The 16,956-nt window shown below is 41.8% G+C and overlaps 1 protein-coding gene across 1 annotated transcript in view; it reads right to left on the bottom strand.

Annotated features, from left to right (window-relative positions):
- Positions 1-671: 671 nt before the first annotated feature.
- The window catches only part of pcsk2 (proprotein convertase subtilisin/kexin type 2), a 74,098-nt gene continuing 57,813 nt past the window's right edge, over positions 672-16,956 (bottom strand). Inside the window, exon 12 of the mRNA XM_071380554.1 lies at positions 672-1,889. Within this exon, the coding sequence (XP_071236655.1) occupies positions 1,403-1,889 (487 nt within the window). The 3' untranslated portion in view covers positions 672-1,402. The remainder of the gene's footprint in view (positions 1,890-16,956) is intronic.

Genomic DNA, 16,956 nt, shown 5'->3' with positions numbered 1-16,956 from the left:
GAGGCGATGGATGCCTAGTTTATATCTGATCACCCTGTTTGACTTAGATACTAGAGGAATATTAATTGCACCAAAGTGAGGACACTACACTAAGTAAGCTAGTGCAGTGTTTAGTAAACATCGGGACTCTCCCAGCCCAGAGTAAAAGGTGTTACATTGAACTCTGCAGCTACTGAAGGAAAGACATAAATGTTTCATTGAGGTGATCTGGAGGAGCAGACAGCGACTTCTGAACTCTGCATAATCCACTCTCCCTTAGAGGGACAGACAAGAGAGAGAAAAAGAGAACGAGAGAGAGCGTGTGTGTGTGTGCGTGTGACAGAGAGACAAAAGTAAGACAAAAAGGGGAGAGAAAGAGAAGCTAATAGTGTTTTATACTATATAGTCTCTTTACACAGTGTGTGATCTAAATGTCCCTGTGCTTTGTGCTCTCGAGTTAACAGATAAGGGCTTCCCATTACCGCATAGGCTTCAGTTAACTGGCAATGACCATTGTAAGGCAAAATGACTTACCTTAAAAAGTGGAATTGGAATACAGAGGCACGTACGCAGGTTCTGACCTCTATCTCTCTGCTGGTCTTATTTCTCATCCTTATTCAAATGACAAAGGGACTGAAGACATGTCTGCTACCTGAATGTGCATTGCCGAGTGAGGCAAACCACTCAAGTGCTTTAACAAACAGCTGAATAGATTTATTATAGTATACCTTTTTAGGTGCACAGGCGTCAAAATTAATCACACGTTCCTTGTCTTGTTTATATAGAAACAGTTGCTTGTCACAAAAATATAAACAGAAAGAAGTATCACTGCTCTGATTGCAAGATATTCAACTTTAAGAATGACACAGAAAATCGTTTACAGTCACAAACTGTACAATAGTTGTTTTACCAGAGGTGGAGGGGCGGGGAAATGCAAGAACACCATATAGTGGATATATTCTGTTTATATACATTTTAGTAAAGTGTAAAAAACATAGACAGAAAGCAAGATGGGATGTTTTAGTTTTCTCTATAGAACAGATTAATTGAAGGTTACACTTTTATCATAATCGGATTACAAGAAACATCTATCGAAAGTGGAGGGCTAATATAAACACAGAAAAACAAAAAGCAGAGAAAAGGGAGGGAGGGGAGAGAAGGAGAGAAAGACAATGAGAGAGAGGAGAGAAAGGGAGGGAGGAGAGAAAGTGTGAGAGAGGGCAAGAGAGGGAGAGGAGAGAAAGTTATTTGGTGAGAGAAAGGGAAAGTGAGAGAAAGATAGGAGAGATGAGAGAGGGGGAGTGAGAGAAAGATAGGAGAGATGTTAGAGGGGGAGTGAGAGTGAGAGAAAGAAATAGAGAGAGAGAGAGAGAGTGGCCCGGCATGCTGACCTGACCAGACGGTGTTTAGTTAGCTACGTCAGCTAGTTTTTACTCAGCAGGCTCTTCAGGCTCCTCTCTACCGCCTCGTCCAGCTCTTCCTCCAACTCCTCCTTTTTGGACATGGCTAATTTGGACTGGTAGTCACGCACTATCTGGTCTATGTAAGGAGCACTTTGTGTTCCGTGCAGCATGAGGGTCCACTCCTTCAGGACCCCCCTCTGTGGCTCGTTTCCCTGGAAGCCCACCTCCAGGACCCAGGTCCCGCGGGGGTCCTCTCCCCAGGTTTGGGTAGTCATGAAGGGCCACTTGTCGAAGCCCACCTTGGCATCGTCGTCCCGGGGCCTGCGGCTTAGTAGGATGGACTTGGTGCCCATGGGGGAGGTCATGTTGATGTTGAGGTCACCACGGCGACTGCCATTGACGGTGATCACGGCCTGAACATGTTCCAGGTAGCGGACAAAGTTGTCCTTCCCCTGGCAGGAGTCAGTGGAGATGGCCAGGATCAGCTTGTCACCCGACTGGATCTTACTGCAGGGAGAGAGGGTTGGAGGAGAGAGGAGAGAGAAGGATTAGGAAGGTAGAGGCAGAAGAAGAGTCAAGAGAGACCCAAAGGGAAATAAGAAAGTGATAAAAGTAGGACAATGATAAGGGACAACAGAAAGAGAGATGGAAAGAGGGATTAACAAGACTTGTGAAAGGGAGAAAGAAGACGAAAGTTCGGAAAGGGAGGGTCAGAGAATGAGAGAAACACCGGGAAATGGAGAAAGGAAAAACAGGACAGAAAGAAATAAACAAGAAGATGGAGGTAGCAAGAAAAGAGCCTAATATAAAGATGTATTAAGAAAGAGAGAGGAGAGAGAGAGAGAAAAATAGTAACATTATCAGTATTCTGGTCAGCTCCTTGAGAAAGCTGGTGTCCCTGTATCTAATTCAATCTGAGATTTAGCCTGCGGGTGCAGAGTATTTACCATAGCCCAGTCTGTCTAGTTCTGTCTACGCCTCCGCCCTCATATATCCTGCTATTACCTGACCTACTTAGCATAGACCCAGTAGACCCTGATAGAGCACTGGTGGTGCATCAAATCCTACTCCCGCACGGCAACACAACAATGACAGAAACAACGCTCTCTTTGCCATTAAATTATTAGAATAAACCGAAGCGTGCAGGCTTTTTGGTTAGACTTAGACTAATATCTTACCTTCCTGCTACCACTATCTTAGTTGGCCATCATTATTAGAGATTGAGATTCACTTTATACATCAAAATAAAGCATTTTTACGTCATTTTTATGTAATTGTATGAACTTAAATACTATAGCTAGTAACTGAAATAACTCATGCATTTCAAAATGCTTTGAGGATGTTTGTCTCAAGGACACATCACTGTTTGTGCCCAAGACAATACCATTACCCTTGCCCAGAGAAACCGGCTGAAAAATACACCTAATATTCTAGCCCTTTTTGAATAAGCAAGAACTGTTATGAAAATGTTAATGACTAGTGTTGAATAATGAATGGAGGAGAATGAGAAAGTGTGTAGCACAGTAGAACTCCATGGAGACGCCCTGAGGCCAGCCACAGGCACTAGGACCACCCTAGAAAGAACAATACTAGGACAGAGCCTGTCTCCTATTGCCTACTATGTAGTTCTAACAGATATTAATAAATGGATGGATAAACCATCTAGGTCTATTTCAGAAATCTGCCAGTCATCTTCATGATATGTAATTCAGAATAATTTGTCATGTTATGCAAGCTCATGCCATTTATTCTTACTATGCTATGTAATGTTCAGGATTAAAAAAGACTTCTGGTTTATTTTCCTTTCAAATATTGAACTTGCATCCTACTTAATGTATTTCAAAATGGACTTAGATTAAACAAGAAAAGGACAGAATAACATTTACATAAACTAAATGTCATTCTTTTCAACAGTTTTTTTCTCCATCTTGCCCAAAGAAACAGGCTCTACTACACAATCACGCCCACAGCATTTCACTGTTCATCTCTCCAGAATTACAAGGGCCTACAGTAGCTAGCAAGCAAGCCAACGTTAGCTTGGGTGCTTGACTGCCGTTGTAAGGCCAGAACGCTCAAATCAACCCTACTCCCCGGCCCGAACGTGTGCACTCCGAGAGCGTAACGGTCTGAATTTACAAACTGACAATCTGACAGCACTGAATTTATGAGTGCGCCATATTTCTATTCCATCCTAATGGAAACACAGAGGGTTTTTCATGGAATAGAAACACCATAATATTAATCAAATTAAGTAAGTACCAGTCAAAAGTTTGGACACACCTACTCATTCCAGGATTTTTCTATATTTTTACTATTTTCTACATTGTAGAATAATAGTGAAGACGTCACAACTATGAAATACCATTTTCATAGTTGATTCATTTTCATCATTTTTCGTTTTTCTCTGAATAGACACACCATAATATTAATCAAATTAATTAAGCCAAATTTCTTAAAATCAATCCCATATACTATGTTATTTCAAAAAAAAAAATAATAATATCTGGTAACACCAATACGAAATACTATCAAATGCTTCTCAAAGATGCCCTCTGATGGTCAAACTAGCAGAAACAGAAAATATGTCTAAAAATTAAATGACGTGCCACAGAATGCTGCGGCAGCACGCAAGGTGTGCCGCAGTATGACGCAACTTTTAAAGGAGGAACTATAGCAACCCAAAGTCATATTGGACCACCTAAGAATTATATTATCTTCCTTCCTATTCAACTCATGGCAGAGAGCTGGTGCAGGGAGATTGCCTTGTCCAGATTGAGGGTCCCATGCCAAAGCCTTAGGAGCAGGGATGTTCTGTTGCTATTCTCTGGTTCAGAGGCACACACAGGAACCCTGCTGACTCCCTGCTTTGTGGTGAGGCGGTGAGGGTGTTAAGAGCTCACTCGGGCAGGGGTGGCAGGGGTGGACCACTGGGTAGATAGAGAGATGGGGAAGCTGAGCTGAGGAGAGGACGATGGGGGTAAAGTGGACCTAATGGCATTATTAGCGTCAGGGGCCAAATCTCTGGCCCATTACAGCTCTCTCAGATTAGCACAGCACACAAGAGAGAAGGACAGAGGGGGGGGGGGGGGGGGGAAGAGAGAGAAGGAGAGAGGTATGTTCTGGGAAGCACATTGGTAGAATAATATCCTGAGCAGAGAGGTGTGCTGAGGTCTGATGGTGAGGTGGTTAAATTAGTGGTAATTTAGTGGGTCAATGGGATTCAGTACAATACACTGTCATGTGGTTTCATTGAAAACCAGATGGAGTCTGTTACGGCTCTGACCTACAGTTAATGAGTTTTAACAGTGAATTAGCTGAGAGCTTTTCTTGTTTTCTGATAATTCATATGATAGATTATCAACAATACCTTCAAAACTGTTTTTCATAGATGTTATCATAGATAATAATAAATACATTATACGTGTAGATTCATACATGTTTTGTATTCCAATATACCTTTACAATAGAAATACAAATTAATTGAAAGTTAATGTTTAAGGCTACTATGTAATATGTAGATGCTTTGATGTAACTGTATCCTCTAGATCCATAACCCAGAATGCATTTCAGCCAGGTGGCCCAGCTGGGAAGTTAATGAGTCGAACTGTGAACCTCATTGGTGGCCCCTGTCCGCCACCAAAATGTCACCGGATCACATCACATCCTGAGACAGGAGGGATATTGCATTCTGCACTGATATGACAGTACCTATCGTTGAAAAGCAGAATGTGTGTATGTGTGTGTCTGTCTGTGCATGTGTGTGCACGAGTACATAATATGTGTTGCTCTGTGTGTGACGGGGCTCATGAATGTGTGCAGAAATCAATTTGTCACCAAAATGATTTTCCTGAACAGCAGGTGCAGCAATCTCATCAGATAATGTGTGAGAATAATGACTCCCTATGGTCATAAACCACACCACTAGTGCTTCCCACACCTCATCACAACAACGTCACACTTCCTCGTTGTCTCCGTGCTGCTGTGCTGTTTGATGCGTCTTGGGTACCTGCAAACTTTTCGTTTTTTACTTTTAATAACCGTTTAATCCAAACTCTGCATTTAACACATTTACCAACTTTTAGTTTTTTCCTCGCTTCACTTTTTTCATTCTACTTTAGTACCTGGATACTAACAACCGATCCAGGCTACCAAGAGCTCAAATCATAAAACGCTCTCTATAGAACTATTTCCAACATGTGAGTGTGACTACAATTGTTGGCCAGGACCAGCTGTAATTGTATGTTTTGTGTTCCCCACGACTACAGACACTGGGGACACGCCCAACACAGCTGTGAGAGGCTACACCAAACGCTACCACGCAGCCGGACCGGTGCGTAGCAAGGAACAGCCGGCGACCTGCCACTGACAACCGACGTAGCATCACCTGGGGAAATGTTTGTTCCCTTTGATTGTCGCCGCTCAGCAGTGAAAACTCCTTTGAATCTGCTGGGGACTCACGTGCTATTAAGTGTATAATCTGCGACGTGTTCGTAATTGTCACAGGGAAAATGTATTGAACTTGATGCAGCTAAAAAAAGGATTATTACTCTTCATGAAAAAATAAAACATTTGACCAAGCACCTTGAACTGAATAAGGATTCTATGAGACTATCGGCATCTTTAAATGGTTCCAATCAAAACATCCAAGAGGATCATAATGGGACCTTCCTAGACTATGATCAATTTCCGCCAATGCACCCCTCTACTAACCTGAACCAGAAAATGACTGCTCATTGTTCGACTCCAGGTGAGCGTAAATGGATGCGTGTCGAAACCAGAAAGAAGTAGAATAATCGTTCTCGGCGTGCCTGCCTTCTTACCCCGCGTCCGGACTTAAGACTTTCAAATCGCTTAGAGCCCCTGTACCAGCTGTCTTCTGCCATGGACTTAGATGTTCCCTCCATGGCTGTGGCTGCCCCTCCAGCTACCTCTCAGTGTCCTAGTCAATCAATTGTCTGGGCACAGCCTGGTCCACCTTGGCCCCCCTCCGCTAGGTTGTGCTCTCTTGATGCCTTTGGCTGTTGTGGCCTGCACGCAGCTGGCGTCTCAGCAGCTCTCCTCTCAGGTGAGTTCTGTGGCTCTGGCCTCGCAATCTGCTTCGAGACACGGTAGATGCCGGATCATTCTGGCGATTGTGATAGGAGTTTGATGGTGAGGCATATATCTGTACCTGGGGCAAATACTTGGTGTTTTCTTGGGGGAAAAGTTGAGGATATCACCAGGTTGCTTCCCGAGGCTGTGCGTCATTCAGCTGGGGCTGATACTGTCATGGTTCATGTGGGGTTGAATGACATTATGAAGGGCAGCTCAGAACAGCTGAAGATGGATTTAAAAGAACTGATTGGGCTACTCCTTGACACCAACAAGATGACGCCGATAGAGATGGTCCTTAGGAAACTGTGCAGCATTTTGTTTTTTGTATGTATTATTTCTTACATTGTTAGCCCAGAAAACCTTAAGTGTTATTACATACAGCCGGGAAGAACTATTGGATATCAGAGAATCGTCAACTTTGCCAGCACAACCAGTACTACAACCATGAATAAGACTTTCCCAAAGCGGATCCTTTGCCTGCACCTACCAGGGCATTAGAACTGATTCCATAAGCCGACCCAAAACAACGCCGTCGGAGGAGGAGAGGGTGCCGGAACGGTCCTCTAGTGAGGCTTCGGATGCGCGCACACCACCCACAGCCACCACCCACAGCTTCCGAGTATATTACACGCTAATGTCCACTCCCTAGTCAACAAAGGCAACAAAATTAGGGCAAGAGTTGCTTTCCAAAGACATATCTGAGATTGTAACATACTCTGTTTCACGGAGACATGGCTAGCTGGGAACATGCTGTCAGAGTTCGTACAGCCAATGGGATTTTCAGTGCATCACGCCAGCAGGAACAAACATCTCTCTGGTAAGAAGAAGGGCGGGGGTGTATGTTTCATGATTAACAACTCATGGTGTAATTGTAGCAAAATAGAAGAACTCAAGTCCTTTTGTATACCTGACCTAGAATTCCTCACAATCAAATGCCGACCGTATTATCTCCCAAGAGAACTCTCCTCGGTTATCGTCACAGCCGTGTATTTCCCCACGCAAGCGGATGCCAAGACGGCCATCAAGTAACTTCACTGGACTTTATGCAAACTGGAAACCATATATCCTGAGGCTGCATTTATTGTAGATAGGGATTTTAACAAAGCTAATCTGAGAACAAGGCTACCTAAATTCTATCAGCATATTGATTGCAGTACACGAGCGAGTAACACACTCGACCACTGCTACTCCAAATTCTGCGATGCATACAAGTCCCTCCCCCACCCTCCTTTTGGCAAATCTGACCATGACTCCATCTTGTTGCTCCCCTCCTATAGGCAGAAACTAAAACAGGAAGCGCCCGTATTTAGGTATATCCAATGCTGGTCTGACCAATCGGATTCCACCCTTCAAGATTGCATTGATCACGTGGACTGGGATATGTTCCAGGTAGCCTCAGGCAATAACATTGACATATACGCTGACTCGGTGAGCGAGTTTATAAGGAAGTCTATAGGAGGTGTTGTACCCACTGTGACTAATAAAACCTTCCCTAACTAGAAAATGTGGATAGATGGCAGCATTTGCGCAAAACTGAAAGCACGTACCACTGCATTTAATCATGACAAGGCGACTGGAAACATGAACGAATACAAACAGTGTAGTTATTCCCTCCGGAAGGCAATCAAACAAGGAAAGCGTCAGTATAGAGACAAAGTGGAGTCGCAATTCAACGGCTCTAACATGAGAAGTATGTGGCAGGGTCTACAGACAATCATGGATTACAAAAAGAAAATCAGCCCCGTTGCGGACATCAACGTCTTGCTCCCAGACAAATTAAACAACTTCTTTGCGCGTTTTGAGGACAATACAGTGCCACCGACACGGCCCGCTACCAAAGACTGTGGGCTCTCCTCTGTGGCCGACATGAGTAAAACACTTAAACGTGTTAACCCCGCAAGTCTGTCGGCTCAGACGGCATCCCTAGCCGCGTCCTCAGAGCATGCACAGACCCTGTTCCCAAGAAAGCAAAGGTAACTGAACTAAATGACCCGTAGAACTCACTTCTGTCATCATGATGTGCTTTGAGAGACTAGTCAAGGATCATATCACCTCCACCCTACCTGTCACCCTAGACCCACTCCAATTTGCTTACCGCCCAAATAGGTCCACAGACGACGCAATCGCCATCACACTGCACACTGCCCTATCCCATTTGGACAAGAGGAATACCTATGTAAGAATGCTGTTCATAGACTACAGCTCAGCATTCAACACCATAGTCCCCTCCAAACTCATCATTAAGCTTGAGACCCTGGGTCTCGACCCCGCCCTGTGCAACAGGGTCCTGGACAGGTGGTGAATGTAGGAAACAACATCTCCACTCCGCTGATCCTCAACACTGGGGCCCCACAAGGGTGCGTTCTCAGCCCTCTCCTGTACTCCCTGTTCACCCATGACTGCATGGCCATTTACGCCTCCAACTCAATCATCAAGTTTGCACATGACACTACAGTGGTAGGCTTGATTACCAACAATAACGAGACAGCCTACAGGGAGGGGTTGAGGGCCCTCGGAGTGTGGTAACAGGAAAATAACCTCTCACTCAATGTCAGCAAAACAAAAGAGATGATCGTGGACTTCAGGAAACAGCAAAGGGAGCCTACCAGGGTAGTTGCACAGCTCCCTCTGCACAAACATAAATAACATGAGCATGTCTACCTCTGCTAAATTTCCAAGTAAAGCAAGAAAAACTATCAAGAATCCCAGAAAAGTGTTACAAATAGCGCACATTAACATATGTAGCTTAAGAAACAAGCTTCATGAAATCAATAATTTGCTAGAAACAGATGACATTCATATTCTGACAATCTCTGAAACTCACTTAGATAATACATTTGATGATACAGTGGTAGCAATACATGTTTATAAGATCTACAGAAAGTATAGAAATGCCAAAGGTGGAGGTGTGGCTGTTTATATTCAGAACCACATTGCTGTAAAGCTTAGAGAGGATATCATGTTAAATACTGTTGAAGTAATATGGCTACAGGTTCACCTGCCTCACCTAAAGCCCATTCTGATGGGAAGCTGCTATCGACCATCAAGTGCTAACAGTCAGTATCTGGATAACATGTGTGAAATGATTGATAATGTATGTGATATTTTCTGAGTGATTTAAATATTGACTGGCTTTCATTAGGCTGTCCCCTCAAGAGAAAGTTTCAAACTGTAACTAGTGCCTGCAACCTGTTTCAGGTTATTAATCAACCTACCAGGGTAGTTGCAAACAGCACAGGAATGAAATCATCAACATGTATTGATCACATCTTTACTAATTCTGCAGAAATTTGTTTGAAAGTAGTATCCAAATCCATTTAATGTAGTGATCACAATATAGTAGTCATATCTATAGGAAAACCAACGTTCCAAAGGCTGCACCTAATATAGTGTATAAGAGGTCATACAATACGTTTTGTAGTGATTCCTATGTTGTTGATGTAAATAATATTTGTTGGTCCGTGGTGTGTAATGAGGAGCAACCAGATGCTGCACTTGAAACATTTATGAAAATGCTTATCCCAGTTACTAATAAGCATGCACCCATGTCTGGCTGTACAACCGATTGGCAAACGTACTGCAAATTGAGAAATCATGTGAGTAAACTGAATAAAAAGAAGAATGAACTAAACTATGAAAGATAAATGACATAAGAAAGATAAATGACAAATAATGTGTCAGGACCCGGTTACGAACTCGGGTCTCCGGTGTGAGAAACAGTCACTTAGTAAGCTGAGCCACTAATAGTCGGCAGAACCCAGAAGATGAGGCAGACACAGCAGTACTTGAGACGGTGAATTTAATAAAGTAAAAAGGAAAAGATCTTCAGGCAAAAAATATAAATCCACAACGTCAAAAGTAATTCCAAGAGAAAAAATTTAAATCCTCCAAGAAACAAGGAAAATCCACAAAGTGGTAAGAACAGCAGGGAAAAAACAAACCTCAAAAGAATAATCAAAAATAAACAAGAACAAAACCAGAGTACCTCAAGAAAGACCAACAGGAGAAACAAAAGTTCACAGCATGGCTGGGGCTGGGTGCTAACATTCAAACACAGAGCAAAGAACTGAGGAACACTAAGGGTTTAAATACATACAAGGGAAATGAGGCACAGGTGCAAATAATAACTGGAACAAGGGAAAAACAAAAGGGTCAAAAAAGCACAATGGGGGCATCTAGTGACCAAAACCTGAACAATCCTGGCCAAATCCTGACAGAATGATAGTAAAAAGCTTTGGAGCACCTTAAATTACATTTTGGGCAAAAAGTCAATCTCTGTGCCACCATTAATTTAATCATATGGCTCAAACATCACAAAACCCACTGATATTGACGACTACTTTAATGATTTTTTCCTTAGCAAGATTAGCTAATAGCTAATAGACATGCCAGCAAAAAACACTGACACAACATATCCAAGTATATCTGACCAAATTAAGAAAGACAAGCATTGTAATTTTAAAAGTAAGTGTGGAAGATGTGAAACAATTATTGTTGTCTATCACCAATGAAAAGCCACCGGGGTCTGACATCTTGAAAGGAAAATTACTGAAAATAATAGCGGACGATATTGCCATTGCTATTTGCTATATCTTCAATTTAAGTCTACTAGAAAGTGTGTGCTCTCAGGCCTGGAGGGAAGTAAAAGTTATTTCCATACCTAAGAATAGTAAAGCCCCCTTTACTGGCTCAAATAGCCGACCAATCAGCCTGTTACTAACCCTTAGTAAACTTTTGGAAAAAATATGATCTGTGTACAGCATACTTGAATGCTGTACTGATTATGATGAGCAAATGCTAAGCTATTTGCCAGCTATTTGTGGTGCCATGTTTGTTGACATCATACAATGCATTCTGTTTGTCACGTAAGCGTTGTCAGACCAAAGATGTTATAACAAGGGATAGTTCACTTGACTGACTTATGGTGCTTTCAAGACAACTGTGAAATCGGTAAAATCATGACGTCAATGAACTTCAGGTCGAAAATTCGGAGCTTTAGAAAGTTAATGCCAAGTTGGATGACCATTCAAAACAATTTTTCCCAGTCGGAGCTCATTTTTTCCAGAGTTCCCAGTTGTGATTTTGGTACCTTAGGGTTGCCAGCTCAGACGTTTATTTTTATTTAGCGTATAAACTTATTGTGTTTGCCCCCCGTTTATTGATAAATCCTACATCATAGTAATATTTCCTGCATCATATCCCCCCACGATATCTTCCCCCATTTCTACCCTCCAAGGACTTGAAACCCTCTCACCAAATTAAATTAACCCCCCCATAAACCGCTCTAAAATGGTTTCATTCCTGTTTTGTTTCGCGCTACGGTTAGGCTAGGCAGTACGCTTGTATTTGATGTGATGATCTGTGAGGTGAAAACATTTTAATGCTTTGTGATTTTAGAACAAGTACATCGACGATTTGTAATATGCTGAAAAGAGGCTAAACTAAATTCATATTTTTCAGGCAATGAGCGCAGCCATCTTTGACTTTGTTTATTTGTGTCTTATAGTGAATGGAATTCTGAGATTAGGGAGTTTTCGCTTGTCAAACGTAAACAAACATGGCTGCCATCATAAAGAATTTAGCTGCTGTTAGCTTAGCTGACACATATTTATTTTCTATACAACATTATATTAGTATCTTGTGCTCACCAGAGATGTAGTACATTGTAAACTAGTCTAGCTGTTAGGTCGCTAACTTATGTTTCGTTTTTTTGCCAGTGCAACCTGTTATTTAGACTGGTTTATCTTCTTCTTAATAGGGGGAGCCATTTCCACTTTGGGAAAAAATAGTGCCCAAATTAAACGGCCTCGTACTCTGTTCTAGATCATATGATATGCATATTATTATTACTATTGGATAGAAAACACTCTGAAGTTTCTAAAACTGTTTGAATTATATCTGTGAGTAAAACAGAACTCATTTGGCAGGCAAACTTCCAAATAGGAAGTGAAAATTCTGAAATGGGTCTCTGTGAAGGGCTGCTCCTATTCAATTGCCTTGTATTTATGGATATGTATGCACTTCATACGCCTTCCACTAGATGTCAACAGGCAGTAGAACGTTGAATGAGGTGTCTAGCCTGATGTGGGACCGAATGAGAGCTTTTGGAGTGACAGGTCAGCCATATTGGCAGTATTTTGCTGCGCACCTGGGTGCACCATATCGTTTTCTGCAATGCGTTAGGTAGACACGAAGAAATGCTCCGTCTGGGACGTTATTGGATACATATGAGAAAAACATCCTAAAGATGGATTTTCAACTGAGTTTGACCGGTTTATTCGACTTTTATTATGACTTTCATGCGTCAAACTTTCATGGACACGTGAGCCCCACTATGCTAGACAAAGTTGCTAATCCGACAGAAGAAATGGACATTCTAAAACAAAACAACGATTTATTGTGGAACTAGGACTCCTGGCACTGCATTCTGATGAAAGTTCATCAAAGGTAAGAGAATATTTATGATGTTATTTCGTATTTTTGTTGAATATGTTGACTACAACATGGCGGAGAATGGCTGAGCGCTGTCTCAGATTATTGTATGCTGTGCTTTTTACTAAAGTTATTTTTTTAAATCTAACACAGCGGTTGCATTAAGAACCAGTGTATCTTTAATTATATGTCCAACATGTATTTTTCAGCAAAGTTTATGATGAGTTTTTCTGTTAGATTACGTGACTCTCCGGACAATTTGGAGCATTTTTGCGCCATGTTCACAATGTAAAACCAGGATTTGTAGCTATAAATATGCACATTTTCGAACAAAACATAAATGTATTGTATAACATGATGATATAAGACTGTCAGCTGATGAAGTTGTTCAAAGGTTAGTGATTAATTTTATCTCTATTTGTGGGTTTTGTGAAAGCTATCTTTGCGGTGAAAAAATGGCATTGTGTTTTGGGCTATTGTGGTGAGCTAACATAAATATATGTTGTGTTTTCGCTGTAAAACATTAAAAAAATCGGACATGTTGGCTGGATTCACAAGATGTTTATCTTTCATTTGCTGTACAACATGTATTTTTCATAAAAGTTTTATGATGAGTATTTCTGTATTTCACGTTGCTCTCTGTAATTATTCTGGCTGTTTTGGTGCCATTTGTGACTATGGCTGCAATGTAAAACCAGGATTTATAGCTATAAATATGCACATTTTCGAACAAAACATAAATGTATTGTATAACATGATGTCATAAGACTGTCATCTGATGAAGTTGTTCAAAGGTTAGTGATTAATTTTATCTCTATTTGTGGGTTTTGTGAAAGCTATCTTTGTGGTGAAAAAATGGCGTTGTGTGTTGCGCTATTGTGGTGAGCTAACATAAATATATGTTGTGTTTTCGTTGTAAAACATTTAAAAAATCGGACATGTTGGCTGGATTCACAAGATGTTTATCTTTCATTTGCTGTATTGGACTTGTGATTTCATGAAATTATATTATATGATATTCCCTGTGGCGCTAGGCTAGGCTATGCTAGTTAGCGTTTCTGATGAGGAGGATCCCGGAATCGGGAGGGTGATTAAGTAGAGGTTATGGAATGAGTTTGGCTGTGGATGTCTTCTGTGTGATGCTTGGATAATGAAGTTCGCATTTATCTTTTACAATAAAAGGTCAAATTGAGGAATAAAGTTTAAGACCTTTATTTTCCATCAGTGCAAAAAAATATTTAGATGCTGTTCAGACAACAATGGTGTTTAGACGCATTCTTAACAGCACTATCAACAAGGCAGGTCCTACAGGTCCTAGTTTTGTCGCACCTGGACTACTGTTCAGTCGTGTGGTCAGGTGCCACAAAGAGGGACTTAGGAAAATTGCAATTGGCTCAGAACAGGGCAGCACGGCTGGCCCTTGGAGGTACACAGAGAGCTAACATTAATAATATGCATTAATAATATGTCAATATCATCCTGGCTCAAAGTGGATAGAATCCATCACTACTTACTTGTATTTGTGAGAGGTATTGACATGTTGAATGCACCGAGCTGTCTGTTTGAACTACTGGCACAGAGCTCGGACACCCATGCATACCCCACAAGACATGCCACCAGAGGTCTCTTCACAGTCCCCAAGTCCCCAGAACGGACTATGGGAGGTGCACAGTAACTTCATAGATCCATGACTACATGGAACTCTATTCCACATCAAGTAACAGTAAAATTAGATTAAAATAAACAGATACAAATACACCTTATGGAACAGCGGGGACTGTGAAGCAAACCAAACACACTATAAAATACGCACTATACACACACATACACATGGATTTTGTGTTTTAGATATGTGTTAGTAGAGTAGGGGCCTGAGGGCACACCCTTAATATGTTAAAATTATATAACTTCGTTAATTTTGGCAGCAGCTAATGGGGATCCATAATAAATACAAATACAAATAAACAGAGGAGAGAAGAGGCTTCTGAAATGAGACACCAGGCGAGATTGTAAAACCCAAACCCAGCTGAGCCGAGGCCACTACAACAGCAGGACTGATAATCAGAAGTTCTGACCCAGGTAGCCGGACCAAAACGCACACAGCAGTCAGTGATGTTAAGTAGTGGTGTGTGTGTGTCTGTGTGCGTGCGTGCGTGCATGCATCTGTGTGTGTGATGTGATACATTCTCCATTATCAGAGGGGCTATCCAGTCCTGATGCTCTGTATTATAATTCATTCACTGTCACAATGGGGACTGCTGCACTTTGATGTAGCACTGGTACTAGATGGAGTCCTGATTGTACTGCGCTGCAGTGCTGATTCAGAAGGGTTGGGTTAAATGCGGAAGACACATTTCAGTTGAATGCATTCAGTTGTACAACTGACTAGGTACCCCCCTTTCCTCTTACCTCATATCAGCACAAAATAACGTTCTGATCAAAGACCCTCTGCATTTCAAACGATGATCATGCCACTGTATTTCACTCAAACAACTCACATATGAGCAGAGCACATTCCACCCACATGTCTATTCACTAGAGGTGTGTGTGTTTGCATGCGTGCGTGCATGTGTGTGTCTACGTGTGTGAGGGCAGACTCTCTTTGTGTTATCTCTCTGTGCTTATTTAACAAAAGACTTCACTATGCAAGTATCATTTCTGATGCATACGTAAATTCAGTCTGGCCATATCTGTTGAGCACTCTTGTCTGAGTGTGCCAGAGCGCAGAATAACTGATGCATTTATAAGCGCACAACACCCGTTGAATATGGCCGGTGTCGGTAAACGTCGGCAAAAAACGTAATGAAATTGTTGCCAGCAGCACAGTTACAGCCACCAATGCTCTGGATAACATGAAAACTGCCTAACTAGCTCTGCTAGTGCGAGTAAAATGGTCAGTGGGGTGTTCTCTCAACTGCAGTGTCTAATTTACAGTAGCTATTACAGCAAAAAAATACCATGCAATTGTTTGAGGATAGTGCACAACAACAAACCACTTTTATCAAGGCAACTGGTTTGATACATTCACCTCTGACAGTACATTCACTAATATTGCTCTGATTTGTCGTCCTGACATTATGACCAGACCGAACACGTCGCGTGTGCGAGCGTCGCAAAATAAATATAGAAATCCATGTTATTCAATTATTGCATGCACACTGCTCGCGCGCGCCAACGAGCGTCTGCGACGCCAAGAGCTAAAATAGCAGTCATTCCTATTTCTGACGCGGATCGCGCTGAAAGTCCTGCCTCTCCCATCTCCTCATTGGTTTATAGAAGCAGGTACCCACTTGCCATCTCCTCATTGGTTATACCCACGTGGGTGATTGAAAGACGAACTTTGTTGCCGGTTGTCGTGGTATACTATGAAAGTTTAGATGCGATCCCCATATAAGTTCAAAGATGAAAAAGCCTGGAAGGAGGAGAGATGACTAGAAACGATTCGGTTGGCCGTTTTATGTGTGGGTTAATTGTCGGAGTAGAGGTCATTGTGCAATTCAGGTAAAATAACAACTCAATGTTTATATCCCAGGACAAATTAGCTAGCAACAGCAAGCTAGCTAAATAGGACAAATTAACGTTAGCTAGCAAGTGCAAGCTAACTAGCTAAATTGCCATACATGTTTAATGCTTTTTGACCTGTCCCCAAATTAATGTCATTGATTCAGAGTTTGTTTTGATATTTTAACCTGCGTGTCGTGATCGCGTTTGGTGTGGGGGGGCAAAATAAATTGATTTATTTAGATAGCGCACGATGGCGAACGCGCGGAGCCGGTTTGGGTTCCGTGTGAGGTTCCCAGAGATACAATGTAGCGTAGTTTTGTTTAATAAAATCAATTTTTATACCGTAACACAATCCATGTTGTACAGAGCGTTTTGAATGAATTCTGACTCTTTCAACTTGCAACAAAACAATCTATGAAATCTAAATGGCTAAACTTTGTTTCACCCAGTCAAGTTTGGTTTCTGTGCAATCCTCAGACACTCTAGAAGGCAACCAAACTTTGATTCATCATTTTACATTACGTATTGGTTACACAACACGTCT

Source organism: Salvelinus alpinus, chromosome 32 (genome assembly GCF_045679555.1).
Source record: "Salvelinus alpinus chromosome 32, SLU_Salpinus.1, whole genome shotgun sequence".
Lineage (NCBI taxonomy): Eukaryota > Metazoa > Chordata > Actinopteri > Salmoniformes > Salmonidae > Salvelinus > Salvelinus alpinus.
The sequence above is the reverse complement of the archived record's forward strand: the minus strand, read 5'-3'. Positions and strand labels throughout refer to the sequence as shown.